This window comes from Mastacembelus armatus, chromosome 5, assembly GCF_900324485.2.
Source record: "Mastacembelus armatus chromosome 5, fMasArm1.2, whole genome shotgun sequence".
Taxonomy (NCBI): domain Eukaryota; kingdom Metazoa; phylum Chordata; class Actinopteri; order Synbranchiformes; family Mastacembelidae; genus Mastacembelus; species Mastacembelus armatus.
In genome coordinates, this window is record NC_046637.1 from 16,519,954 (window position 1) to 16,533,714 (window position 13,761).

At 41.5% G+C, this 13,761-nt stretch overlaps 1 protein-coding gene across 1 annotated transcript; it reads right to left on the bottom strand.

The window, feature by feature from the left end:
• Positions 1 to 10,480: 10,480 nt before the first annotated feature.
• On the bottom strand, positions 10,481 to 12,920 carry LOC113130704 (transcriptional repressor scratch 1-like). The gene is made up of 2 exons (XM_026307525.1): positions 12,767 to 12,920; positions 10,481 to 11,292 (listed from the first exon to the last, which is right to left on the bottom strand). Exons 1-2 carry the CDS (start codon positions 12,918 to 12,920, stop codon positions 10,481 to 10,483), a joined length of 966 nt encoding a protein of 321 aa, XP_026163310.1.
• Positions 12,921 to 13,761: the final 841 nt, after the last annotated feature.

Consider the following 13,761-nt stretch of genomic DNA (forward strand, 5'->3'; position numbering starts at 1 on the left):
TCAGGGAGGGCTCTTATAGCAGCAAGAGGAGCGTCTCGATTGTGAGGGGAGGGGTAAAGCACATGCAGGGCTCCCATCTCACTCCCCCAACCCAAATGTTATGGTCCTAAAAGTGGCAGACATGAGTTTGGAATGACAAAAGGTCTAATCAAAATGACTGACCTATTAGCTTTTTATGACTGGGAAGCATACAGCAAACTCTGGCCTACAAGTATTAATGCATTTGGCACTTCAGTGGCATGACTGAGTTTGGTATGCTCCCACACACAACACAGCAGTTCACTCGATGTGATGAGAATAAAAATGCTGTGACACAACTGACAACATTTTCTCAAGTAATGTATTTTAACATGGCATGAATATTTACAGCAGCCTATATACTGTAACTGTACTCAATTCAAAGAAAGCATGTTTTGCATATTTGCCTGCTATTTACTAGAGTTTGCAAATAAAGTCTTTACACAAAACACATTTAAATACCAGGTTATTAGGTAATCCTCAGTATGTCCTCAGTATGACTTATGGAGCCTAGTCATGTATCAGTGATATTGCTATATATCGATGGTTACACAACTCCACGTGTAATAATGACATACTATTATGAAACTCAAAATATCTCAGTATAATGCAGTACAATCCAACAGCAGTAAAAGTCATAGTCTTCAATAACCAGCACCTCCAAAAACAGTTTTAAAAAGCATCGGTTTATGCCTTCAGGAGGATACTTCACAGGACTGTGCAAAAATAACTGGGGTGGTTTAGAAAAAAGCAAGGCCCTTCACAGCATTGCTAATATTTTATTTGAATTCTCCCTTTGACAATGATAAAAATTGTGCTATCGCGATGCATCAAAATCAGTAGAGTTTAAACTTTGTTATTTTTCTGATCTGTTTTGGGGTCTTAAATTTGCCATGACCCTAGCAACCAGACTACATAGTTATGTTACGAATGTGAATATGTGAATTTATATTTTCAAGAGCACTGAGGGAGCTTCAAATGGTGATATATTTTAAAACATTTTTAAGTGAAATTTTTTTAAACATATATCAGTATAAGATGTATGCATAACATATGTATACATTATATATTTGTAGATTGTGTAAACACAGTCAGTCCCAGCCCCGACTCCTTTCTGTAGAGGGCCAATGTGATCAGTGGCTCCACAGTTGCCCTGTTTCAGTTTGTCTAATGGGTTAAGTGCTGCGGGTAAATAAACACTCAGCAGATGCTGGAGGTGATGGAGTCTGAAATTTCTCTGTGGAAGCCAAACAAATGGCTTCCAGATTGACTGGTGCTGTAGGAGGGAGGGATGGACTGCTGCAAAAAGGAGAGAATGTCATCAAAGGGCCTGCTTTTACAAACACAATCCTTCGACACATCAAACTGTGTACCGGCGCCCCCTGGCCCCCAGCTCAGCTGCACTAACAACAGCGACCTGTGTGGAACCTGGTTCCACTCATAAAGCAGGACACCATGGTGTTTTTACCACGCTCAGCCAGCCAGCAACACGACCCCCCCTGCACTTTCTCCCCCCTGCCCTCAACACCACCAACACATCACAGTTTGGAACCGTAAATACTTCACTCCCCTAACCCCTCTACAGCCTGCATCAACTTGTAGGAATGCCATTAAATGTCTGTTGAGGTAATTAAAGTACTAATGAAGTGTGTGGAATGCATATCAGGGAAGATGTGAAAATGGAGCTATATAGTTTGAGGTTGGACAAATTATTTTTAAAACTAACATTAACATGATTGGATGATACTGCCAACAAGTGACAGTGTGTTGACATAATCGTAATCTTTCCAGTAAAAGTGATATTGTTCTTGCCGCGGCAAAGAAATCGAGACAACAATTAACCCCACCATGGGCTGCTAAAAGTCTCAAAAGAGCCTGTAAAAACCCAGCAAAAAGCTTGACTTCAGGATTATTTTATGTGTGTTACTAGTCCTGCCAGAGTTTTTAGGAATGAACACAGATTTTGACTTTTTTGCAGTGTCCCATGAGACCTAGAACTGTCACCAGTAAAGCTTTTTTTAGCATCAACTTTGAATTTATTCAGTAGTATGTATACATGAAAATATGTACAATGTGAAGGATACCGCATCTATGGACTTGTAATTTTTGTGACCAACAGACAATATGAATACCAGATTTTCCCAGCAGGAAAAGCTCGGGTTGGCCAGCTAAAATGATTTTGCATCGCAATAATCATTTGATTGATTACCATATATAAAAATCTGAATTATTTCTTATTTCTTATTTAATTATTTCATTGGCACTAAGATGAATACTATGCAATAAAATGGTAAATTTATAACAATTTTCTTTAAAAACAAAAAGGAAGAATATGTTCTTGTTAATGCCTTCATTTTATTTTTTCATAATATTTCCTTAATCAAAAAGGGAAACTGGCATCATGTCATACACATAAATAAGCCCACAGTGTGTGAAACAGACCAATATATTTGATGAAGCTTGTAATTATTTAGAAAGCTGGTGGAGACACAAAAAAACACAGTATGGAATGACAAGGTGATGAGCATACGTCTGGTCAGCAATAGGGCCGCGTTATCTCCTGTGAGGAAAGCTGCTGGGAAAGCCTGTGGTCAGAAAACTTGACTCATCGGAAACAGCTGCACCGGAGAGAAAAGGGCCTCCTCCTAACAGCCAGCTGCAGCGTGCTGCAAAGGCCCTTCAAAACATCAAAATGCTTTCTTTTTTTAAACTTTGTGTGTGTGTGCGTTTGTGTGTGTATATTATATAAACACATATCACACACGGTACATGTATATATATATATATATATATATATATAAAAATTATATATTAATATGTAAATTAAATATATGTGTGTGTGTGTGTGTGTGTTGGTGTGTTATTCCTTTGACAAAGCATATAGTTAGGGCTGGCTTCAGGCAACCCTGAACCATCCCTTAGTTATGCTGCTATAGGCCTAGACTGCCCGAGGACTATCGGTGCACTGAGCTCCCCTACCCTAACCCCCCTGTTCTTTTTTCTCTGCTCTATCCACTCACCCCAACCGGTCGAGGCAGATGGCCGCCCAAACTGAGCCCGGTTCTGCTGGAGGTTTTTTCTTCCGTTAAAGGGAGTTTTTCCTCTCCACTGTCGCCAAGTGCTTGCTCATAAGGGAATTGTTGGGTTTTTAGTTTTAGTTTTTGTAAAGTGCCTTGAGATGATTTGTATTGTGATTTGGCGCTATACAAATAAAATAGAATTGAATTGAATTGAAATTGAATTGAATATAAGTCAAAGGATTTGCACTCAACTTACATTTTGCCTGAAATTATCTATCACACATAATGGCCCAAATTTTACTTTTCTGCCATGTGTGATATCACTTTCATCATAAATGTTTAGTTTGCATTTTTTTAAAAAACCTTGAATCAGTTTCTAAACAAGTGGAAAATCTCTCATGAACTGAAGTGTCAATAAGAAGAATAATGATTGTTTTGCATAACATTATAATGGAATTTAGTCAAAATATCTTTTTTCATTAACTTTGTGCATTTACATCAAGTTCAAGTCAACAGTTCTACTGGGAAAAGTGGAAAATTAGTTCCAGCTTTTGTACTGTCCATACTATAATTTCATATAATATTATAATAACTGGGGGCAGCACGGTGGTTTAGTGGTTAGCACTGTTGCCTCACAGCAAGACACTCCCACGTGCCTTTCTGTGTGGAGTTTGCATGTTTTCCCTGCACTTGCGTGGGTTTACTATAGGTACTACGGTTTCCTTCCAGTCCAAAAACATGCATGTTAGGTTGATTGATGACTCTAAATTGCCCATAGAAGTGAATGTGAGTGTGTGAGGTTGTTTGTCTCTATGTGTGGCCCTGGACTGGGGACCAGTGCAGGGTGTACCCCTGCCTTTCACCCAAAGAGACCTGAAATAGGCTCCAGTAGATCCTCATGAACCTAATTAGGAATAAGATAGAATGAACGAATAATTATACATGGTACCGTATTGAAATATTTTGGTGTACATGGATTTCTTTAATTTTGACATTTCATAGTATTCCTTGGAAATGTATGCATATGTGCCAGTAGCGGATATATAAATGTTTGCATGGGGCTCGTGGCATCAGAGTGGCATAAGAAGGTGACATATATTTACCGTCTGGCCGGCGCTTCAGAGCTCCAAACATCAAGACAGCCCAGCACAAAGGAAGCTTCTTCCCTCAGGCCATCCAACTCTTAAACTCGTAGCTCTCCACCATTCCCTTCCACCACCTGCACTATGACACTTGCACCTTTTTGCTCCTTGCACACCAGTTAGTTCCCCTTTCATCCTGTTTCTCAGGTTATCTGTGCATTTTTCTCTTAGTCTTTTAGTTTTTTGTAGCATTTCTGTAGCATTTATGTTTACTGTTTGACCCTTTGTAGCATTTGTATTTATGTCTGTTTGCACTGGAGTACCCCCCTGTACCTAAACAAATTCCTTGTGTGTGTGTGTGCACACTCACTTGGCAATAAAGCTCATTCTGATTCTGATTCTGATATATGGGTGTTCCTTTACAAAATAAGAATACAATTCTATTTCTGTAAGTAAATCAATTTAACAAACACTTTCCAGACATTTTTAATGTTAAGTAACAAAACAAGTTTGGGTAATGATCTGGGGTGGGATGGCAGCTGAGGGCCAAATAGCAGCTGCCCACCCTTGCCTCAGTGAAGATCTGCCATTGATGTGTGCTTTGTAAAACAAGTACATATAAATAGTTAAAACCATGAGACAATAATAAAATCTTATCTTTCTTTAATAGTCTTTCGACTATATTCAATTCAGGACTTGTAAAACAGTAAGATGAAAGAAGTAATAATGAGTAGAGAGAATGACAATTGCTGCCAGTATGGCCATAGTTTCTGTCAGTTATGAAGTGACTGCACCAAATTCACAGTTAAAACTTAGAGGGACTAAATGACATTGCTAAAAAGAATTCCACTGAAGCAAGACACATACCATCAGGCAATAGTTAAAGTCATATGGAAGAGAAAATTAAGTGAAATGATCAAAATATTTTCCAAACTGTCTGTTGTGAACATCACAACACAATGCACATCCACTTCCTTCTTCAATTTTTGACCCACTCTTCTCACAGGCCAATTGATGTAGCCAGTGAGACGCTCAATTAACCCACACGACATCTCCTAGCATTAATTATTTGGCACTTCTCCTGCATAGCAAAACTTTTGTAGTCCCCCAATACAGTAGCAGCACTGTCTTTCGTTTAACCCTTAGTGTGACCTCAAGATAAGTCTCTGCCCATCCTCCTCCCATCCCACCACCCTCCTCCATGTTTTCTCTCTTTTCTCTCCTGAAGACGCTGATCGTCTTTCACAGCTCCAGACAGTTTGAACAGCTGAGACAGGTGGGGGTGGTATGTCAGTGAAAGTTCAACAAATGGCTTCAGCCACATCTGCCACCTTTATTTTGAAGACAATATAAAACTCTGCTTGATAAAGTTGTTGGTAGAAGATTCTGAGTTGTCTTCACATGAAATGGCACTGCTCTCAGAGATTGGCCGCATGTAAAAATCACATTTTTATAGATTAATTGCTTCTGAAAGTTATGTTTTTGGCTACTGTAGGTAATACTAGAGGTAAAATAAACACACTGAGGCCACTTTATGAGACCAATATCTAAAAGAAGCAGTTGTTCCTGGGGCTGATGCACTGGTGTGTCATCATCTGCACACAGGCAGAACATCGTGTCAGCCCCTGCGATACAGGAAGTCCACTCACACGCAATGATTCTTTCGGAGAAGCCCACCACAGCCTTTAATGTCTACCACGCTGCGCTCAGGCCCACGTTTGTTGGCTTCCTCCAAAGCCACATGGGACCTTCAAGCCAAGGCCAGCACAGGTCAATGCAGTTTATCGCACCAGAGAAATCTACAAGTTGGCTGTAAAACCTTGTCTGACATGAACAAACATGGCTTAAGGTCTGATAAAGGTGCTATAATAAGACTCATCCGTTTTGGCTCAGAGGTCATTCTGCCTGCTGTGGTGGTCATATCCTTCGTGTTGAGTGGTTATGGTGTGACCTGTGGTAGTTCTCTGCTCTTTGTCTGCTGTGGAAGTGTTACAGACATTAGAGCATGATTACTTCTTTTTATGGCTATATGCTTTTCTGAGGTTAGGGATAGGGCACAGAGGTATCAAGTGAGCCCCATTCTTCATTTGTTCATTTTTGTCTTACATTATGGAAGGATTATTTCTGTAAGCATTGCAACTCAATTATTTTAACTATTAATTAATATGTTGAGGTTTTTTTTTCTTTGGTGTACAAATATCTTAAACTGTTTACTCTGGCCAAAAGTCCAAACCCAAAAATCTTTGATGTACAATGATATAAAAGAGAAAAGCTGTGAAGCTGGAAATAGTGTAGTATTTGCATGTGGAAAATGACTTTGCTAATTAATTAACTGAATGTATTGATGTGGATTAGCTTTCTTGCAATCAGCTAAGCCATTCATGAAATATTTGCTTTCATTACAATATATTACGGTAATGTAACAAGCCATGCTGCATCAAAACTACTTTGTCAGACACCCTCTGCCCATACCTTTCTGATGTCAGACTGGGCTGGAGGTCTGTAAATTTTCCTAAACTGAGGATTCAATTCAATTCAATTCAATTTTATTTGTATAGCGCCAAATCACAATACAAATCATCTCAAGGCACTTTACAAAAACTAAAACTAAAAACCCAACAATTCCCTTATGAGCAAGCACTTGGCGACAGTGGAGAGGAAAAAACTCCCTTTAACGGAAGAAAAAAAAACCTCCAGCAGAACCGGGCTCAGTTTGGGCGGCCATCTGCCTCGACCGGTTGGGGTGAGTGGATAGAGCAGAGAGAAAAGAACAGCAACAATAAACAACAAATAGACACTGCAAGTTGGTGGGGCCAGTAACTGCACATCAGCGATAAACAGCTCCAGGACCAGGGACACCTGCAGAAGGTACAGAGAGAGAGAGAAAGAGAGAGGGAGGGAGAGAGCACAAACTAGGGGAGAGAGAGAGCACAAGGTTAGTAACATTCAATGGTGGAATATACATGAGGTGGGAGAGAAGGGGGGGGGGGGGGTGTTAGGGTAGGGGAGCTCAGTGCACCGATGGTCCTCAGGCAGTCTAGGCCTATAGCAGCATAACTAACTAAGGGATGGTTCAGGGTTGCCTGAAGCCAGCCCTAACTATATGCTTTGTCAAAGAGGAAGGTTTTAAGTCTAGCCTTAAGTACAGAGAGTGTCTGCCTCCTGAACCCAGGCTGAGAGCTGGTTCCACAGGAGAGGAGCTTGATAGCTAAAGGCTCTGCCTCCCATTCTGCTTTTGAGAACTCTGGGAACCACAAGTAGGCCTGCACTCTGAGAGCGAAGTGGTCTATTGGGATAATATGGTACTATGAGGTCTTTAAGGTATGAAGGAGCTTGATTATGAAGGAATTTGTATGTGAGAAGAAGGATTTTAAATTCTATTCTATATTTTACAGGGAGCCAATGAAGAGAAGCCAATATAGGAGAAATATGATCTCTCTTGCTAGTTCCTGTCAGGACTCTGGCTGCGGCATTCTGGATTAATTGGAGGCTTTTTATTAAGATATTAGGACATCCAGATAGTAATGAGTTACAGTAATCTAGCCTTGAGGAAACAAATGCATGGACTAGTTTTTCTGCATCATTTTGAGACAGGATGTTCCTAATTTTGGAAATGTTGCGCAGGTGAAAGAATGCAGTTCTAGAAATTTGTTTTATGTGTGAGTTAAAGGACATGTCCTGGTCAAAAATAACTCCAAGGTTTTTTACAGTAGTGCTGGAGGCCAGGGCTATGCCATCTAGAGTAGCTATAATTTTAGAAAAGTTATTTCTGAGAGGATCCATCCATCCATTTTCTATACCCACTTATTCCTTAACCAGGGTCACGGGGATCTGCTGGAGCATATCCCAGCTCTCTTTCAGGTGGAAGGCAGGGGTACACTCCAACTCACTCCTATGGGCAATTTAGAGTAACCAATCAACCTGACACGCATGCTTTTGGACTGTGGGAGAAAACCAGAGTACCCAGAGTAAACCCACGCAAGCACGGGGAGAACATGCAAACTCCACACAGAAAGGCCAGGTTGCAAACCCACAACCTTCTTTATGTGAGGCAACAGTGCTAACCACTCAACCACCATGCTGCCCAACTGAGGATCCAACTATCTATATTAGTAATAATTATTTTGTATCTTTCAAAAAGTATTAAATAATTTACCAAAAGCTGTTGGAAGCGAGGTTGATGAAAATGAGACTGAATCACACAATAAAGTTTGGAAAAACTGAAAAACACTGAAATGCTTCACAGTCAGGTGATAATGCTCAGTGGGTTTGACATTATGAATGTCAGTCTTAACATTCAATTCATTGTAAGTCTACATAATTTTTAATCACTGCAGCTTTAAGCATGTTGGATAGCCCAAATGATCAAACATATACTCTACCACCACATCATTTTTATTACAACACAGACACACAGATAGAATTAGAGCTGTGTATCTACCAGCCAGGTTAAACCAGCCTTGTTGAACCCCATCTCTGTATGTAAGTGAGTGAGTGCAGATGCATAAATATTTGTTTTGAATGATGATTATTGTGTGTGAAAATAGCCATCTCCAGTCTATGGTCTGTTGAGACATAGTTGCATTTCCCATGCAGGGTCAGTGGCCGGGGCCACCAAGGACTCAGGCCTGTCTGGTCTGGACCAGCAACGCAGTTCTCATGACACCTGACCCAGAGTACATCCTGTCGTCAGACAGCAGCACTGTGCTAAGAAAGGCCAGGATCTGCTCACACTGTGGGGTGGGAGAGGGGACTGCTTCAGTATGGCATTGTAGGCATGGCATGCTATAGAGTTCCACATGAATGTGTTTGTTTTGACTGACACATTAATTCTTTTTGCAAGCATACTGTACTGGCTTTGCTAGCGATTTGAAGTACAGCTTGAGGCAATGAAATGTTTTTGTGACTGCCCCCTCTGCTGGTCAAAGGAAGCATGGCTGTAATAGAAACTGCTGGCATGTATTGGGAATCATTCACACAGAGGGATGCTTTGTTTTCTAAGGCCACAGTGTTTGGTAAATGGCACATGGTCTTATACTTATGTAACAGATTACTACACTTAAGTGCACTCAAAGTGCTTTACACTTTTTACCCATTCACCCATTTACGCACACAATTACACACATACCAATTCTGGTGCTGCCATGTAAGGGGCTGTCCTGCCCCTCAGGGAGTTGCACACACAATCACACACTCATACACCGATGGATGGACCACCAACACGGGGTTCAGTGGGTTGAAGGAGACTTCACCATGTGGTTTAGAGATTTGGACCAAAACACCGATCCTAAATTTAGCGAGTGACCTGCTCTACCTCTTGTGCCACAAGGAGTTTTCTCAGCAAGGGACACACTGAACATTTGTAGGTAAAAATGGATGGTTTATTAATCAAATATAACCAGAAATAATTCCTTTATTCTTGTTATGTTTGTTTAGGTTCTTAGGTATTCATGTGCTGTTTTTTGTTATTTGAGTAAAAGTTAAACTGTATCTTCTTATTTTTGAAATATATCTTCCTTTTTTGTGGAATTTTTGTTTGCACATTCTGTACATTATTTTACCATCTAAGTTGTAGGAGTACGCTGCTTCTCAGAAACTTTGAAGTACTAATTATCCCACCAGCACAGCTTTATTTACTATTGTCCACATCCATATTCACATAATTTATTACCTTAGTTTACTAATAGCTTAGCAGATTATGCAGTAGGTGAGCCGAGTTTAAGAGCACCCCCTCTTGGACCGCATGGCAATCTACAGTCTTGAATTGGTCTGATGCGTTAGGTGAAAGAATATCAAGTTAAAATCACGCAGGTAAGAATTCAGCAAATTGTTCTTTTTTAACTGTATGCATATTAAATGTACAAGGAGGAGCTTCATCGTCAGGTTTTTTATTGTCATCACCAACTTGTTCTGACAAAGAAATATAGTGTGCCAGAATATGATTTTCCTTGTGTTCTTAACAAATCCAAATATAAAAACTGTATTTTCAATCCACAAATACATCAAACAATGATAAAATTATTCATCTTCAAAATTCGCAAATAAATAGTTAAATAAAATAATAAATACACAAATTCATTAACAAATAAGACATGTTTGAGGTAAATTAAGAGCTAATTCACATATAAAATAATACTGATGGTGGAATTATTGCAATTTAATCTATAGAAAACAATATAAAATAATTTATATTTTTGACCAGCACAGGTTTTCTTACAATTCCTGAAGTATTTAGCATGGCAATATTGCTTATATAAAACGCTGGATTATGATGCATGCATGTGACAGGCCTGATAAGTGGTTCAGCTGTATGGATCATTAAAAGTGTACAAACACAATGAGAGGGAGAGATATCTGAAGTCAGTCCTCAGAGCTGCAGACATCCTCTGTTGGGTGCCCTTTGAAGCAGGCTGACTCGTAATGCTTGTTCAGGTAGGACTTGAGTGCGAAGCTTTTGTGGCAGCGTTTGCAGGAGTGGTGCTTGAAGGCTGAGTGCGTCTGCATGTGGGCACGCAGGTTGGAGCGGTCAGCGAACGCTTTGCCACAGTGTGCGCAGGCGAACGGTTTTTCTCCTGTGTGGGACCTCATGTGGCCCTGCAGGAGCCAGGGCCGACTGAAGGCTTTACCGCATACTGTGCACTCATGCTTCAGGTCGTGGGTGAGCATGTGCATGGCCAGCGCCGGCATGGAGACGTATACCTTGTGGCAGATGGAACACTTTCTGGCCTGTTGGCTGTCCAGGCTGCGGTGAGTCTGCTTGTGTCTGCTCAGATTGGAAGACGTGGCATACGACTTACCACACTGAGAGCATATGTGGCGCCCCGTCATTTTCCCTTTGATGGGGCTGCAGTCTGCCAAGCTGATGCCCTTGGTGCTGCCTGGTTGCCTGCCATTGGTGCGTGGACATCGCTGGTTGGGTCTCTGGTGGGAGCGGCCATCAGAGATGAGGAAGGCATTGATGGTACAGGCCTCTACCTCAGGCCCGCTACTGTCTGACTCGACTGTGGCACTGGACACTGGGCTGTCCGGATGCTCCATGTCATGGTCAGAGAACTCTTCCCCACCACTGCCACCAGGGGAGTACAGGGGCCCTGAGGAGAGCCTGGTCTGCTCATGGTCTGGCTCCTTGGTGTTTTGCAACACGGTGGGGATGTTGTAATCATGGATGTAACCTGGAAAAGAAAAAAAAAACATTTAACAAAGAGGTGGCAAGTACTGTCATCTTTATGATCTCAATAACATTTGATGAAATGTGTCATCTTGCCTTAGCTTCTAATCAATATGAAACCTATAGAGGGAGCTGTGTAAGTCGCCGGTTCAGCAAGCTATGGGAATGAAATATTAATGAGTCTTTGGTGCACAGTTCTGTCCTGATCAATAGCTGCACTGGCTCCAACAAGTGCTATCATAACACTGAAAACCATTCTGGCTGACACAAAACACAAAGTGCTGACACCAACCAAATATTCACAGTTTGGCCCCAATCCATCCACCTGTCGCCACCTTGCAGCACATCTGAATCTGTCTGTGGGGGGTGGGATTAAAAATCCCTCCAATCATGAAATAATTTTAATCAGATCTTTCCCCATCTGTGGCATTTTTGAGAGTGTTCATGAGTATGGTAATGGCAAAATTGAGTGACAGGTGGTGTGTGTGTGTGTGTGTGTGTGTGTGTGTGTGGTGGGGGTGGTCTGATCTTGACAGCAGTCAATGATAGGTTGAGCCAGACACCCCCCACTCCAACCAACACACACACACACACACACACACACACACACAAAGGGAAGCAGACAGCTGGCATCCTAATTCTGTGGGACAGATAAATCAGTTTAAACACAAGATCTGTTATGTTCATGGTGGTGGTGGTGGGGGAGAGCAATCTGCTCAAAACACACATTTCTTTGGATGTTTCTCAAAGCACATGCACACATACACTCCCTATTTTGTATCTGTATTGCAGGGTTGCTGTCATGTCCACCCTGTGTAGCAGTCCCATGGATGAAAATCTAATGTCTGACTGTACTGCTCATGTTGCTCTTTATTGAATTACCTGCAGCGCTCTCTATTTTCTAGTCAATACCCATCTTCTAAAAACCCTGCTCCATCACCTCTTGTTGCTCCACATATGGATTGTGTTGCTTCTGCCCTGTTTTCTTTCACATCCTGCAGGATACTGGAAAGAAATGGAGAGATGTACAAGGGGGGTGTGGTGGGGGGGAATAATAAGAGGACAGACTCAAGGGCAACTGCATCATATAAGGACAACACAGTCCCATGTGGCTATCTGCTTTCTCCTGAGTTTTTTTTCTCTCTTCTTTCTACTTTGACCTAACGAAGGCTTGCATCCAATTCTGTGCCTAATGCCCACATATACATTCTGTCATCAGTCATGTACACTGTGGTATTAAATCCAAGAGCTGCTGTGTGATCTGGTTTCAGTATTAAGCTGATTGAGCCAGTGTGACCATCTGCTGATTTAGAAAACAAAAGTCCAGAAACTGGGGGTTCCAAGAGAGATTAGATGTGAAAGACAACATAAACCCCACTGTGAATCCTCATTTTAGATTTGTGCTCTATAACTGTGAAAAAGACCAGGTGGAGCGTCTCCAAATAGAGCCATCTGTATCAGAAATATGCACAACTCACCATTTTCACTCAAGCGCACCGCCAACTTGGTGGCCGACTCAGTGATGGCATGTGTTACAGTGTTGGAGTCGTCCCAGTGCTGCTGCTCCTGGTAGCAGTTGAAAGACGAGAAATCGTGAACCTTCAGCTGCTTCACCAAAAAGGAACGTGGCATTTTTTCCCCCAAAAGAAAAACTGATGCTAGTGCCTCATATAAAAATGTGAATGTGATCAAAAATAAAAACAAAAAGTAAAATTATCCCCCAGGCGGCCTTCTAGAACAGGCCAAACAACAGGATTGGAACGAAGCTTTTAAAATCTATCTGGAAAAGGTTTAAAGCCAGAGGGAAAGAGAATGGGGAAAATGGAGTGAAAGCAGCAGAGAGAGAGAGAGAATAAGCAGAAGATGGGGAGGAAGACAGAAAGTGATGTGAGAGAGAAAGAGAGCGAGAAGGCTAGACTAGCTGAGCTCAGCACTACTGCAGCCTTTTATATGTGGGATGCGAGCCCCAGAGATCAGGTGGTGCTTTGGAAGAGGGAGCTGCTTAGCATTAATCCATCAAACATCCCCAGGGACACACATCAAATTACCACGAGCGCCTGTGCTTCTCTCTGCACACACACACACACACACACACACACACAGCAGTCAGCCACCTCCTCCCACATCCTCCTCCTCCTCATCCATTCAGCCCTCCATACCACCTCTCCCACTAAAGCAGAGCAGACAACAGTGGTTGAGAAACACGTGGGTGACACTACACGCAACATCTTGTCCTCCATTGTCTTTCAATGAAGTAGCTAACACAATCTACACTTCTCCAAACACACACCCTCTTCCTCCTATAACACTATACCATCATTTCTAATGCTTCATTATCATTGTCCAACAAAGCCAAATGAGTGTAACAATTACTCTCTTTTTGACTTATTCTTGAATGACAGCTCATCCTATTTAAACATTTTATTCATTCATTTGATCCTGTTTTTAATTTTAATTCAGATAATTGCACATA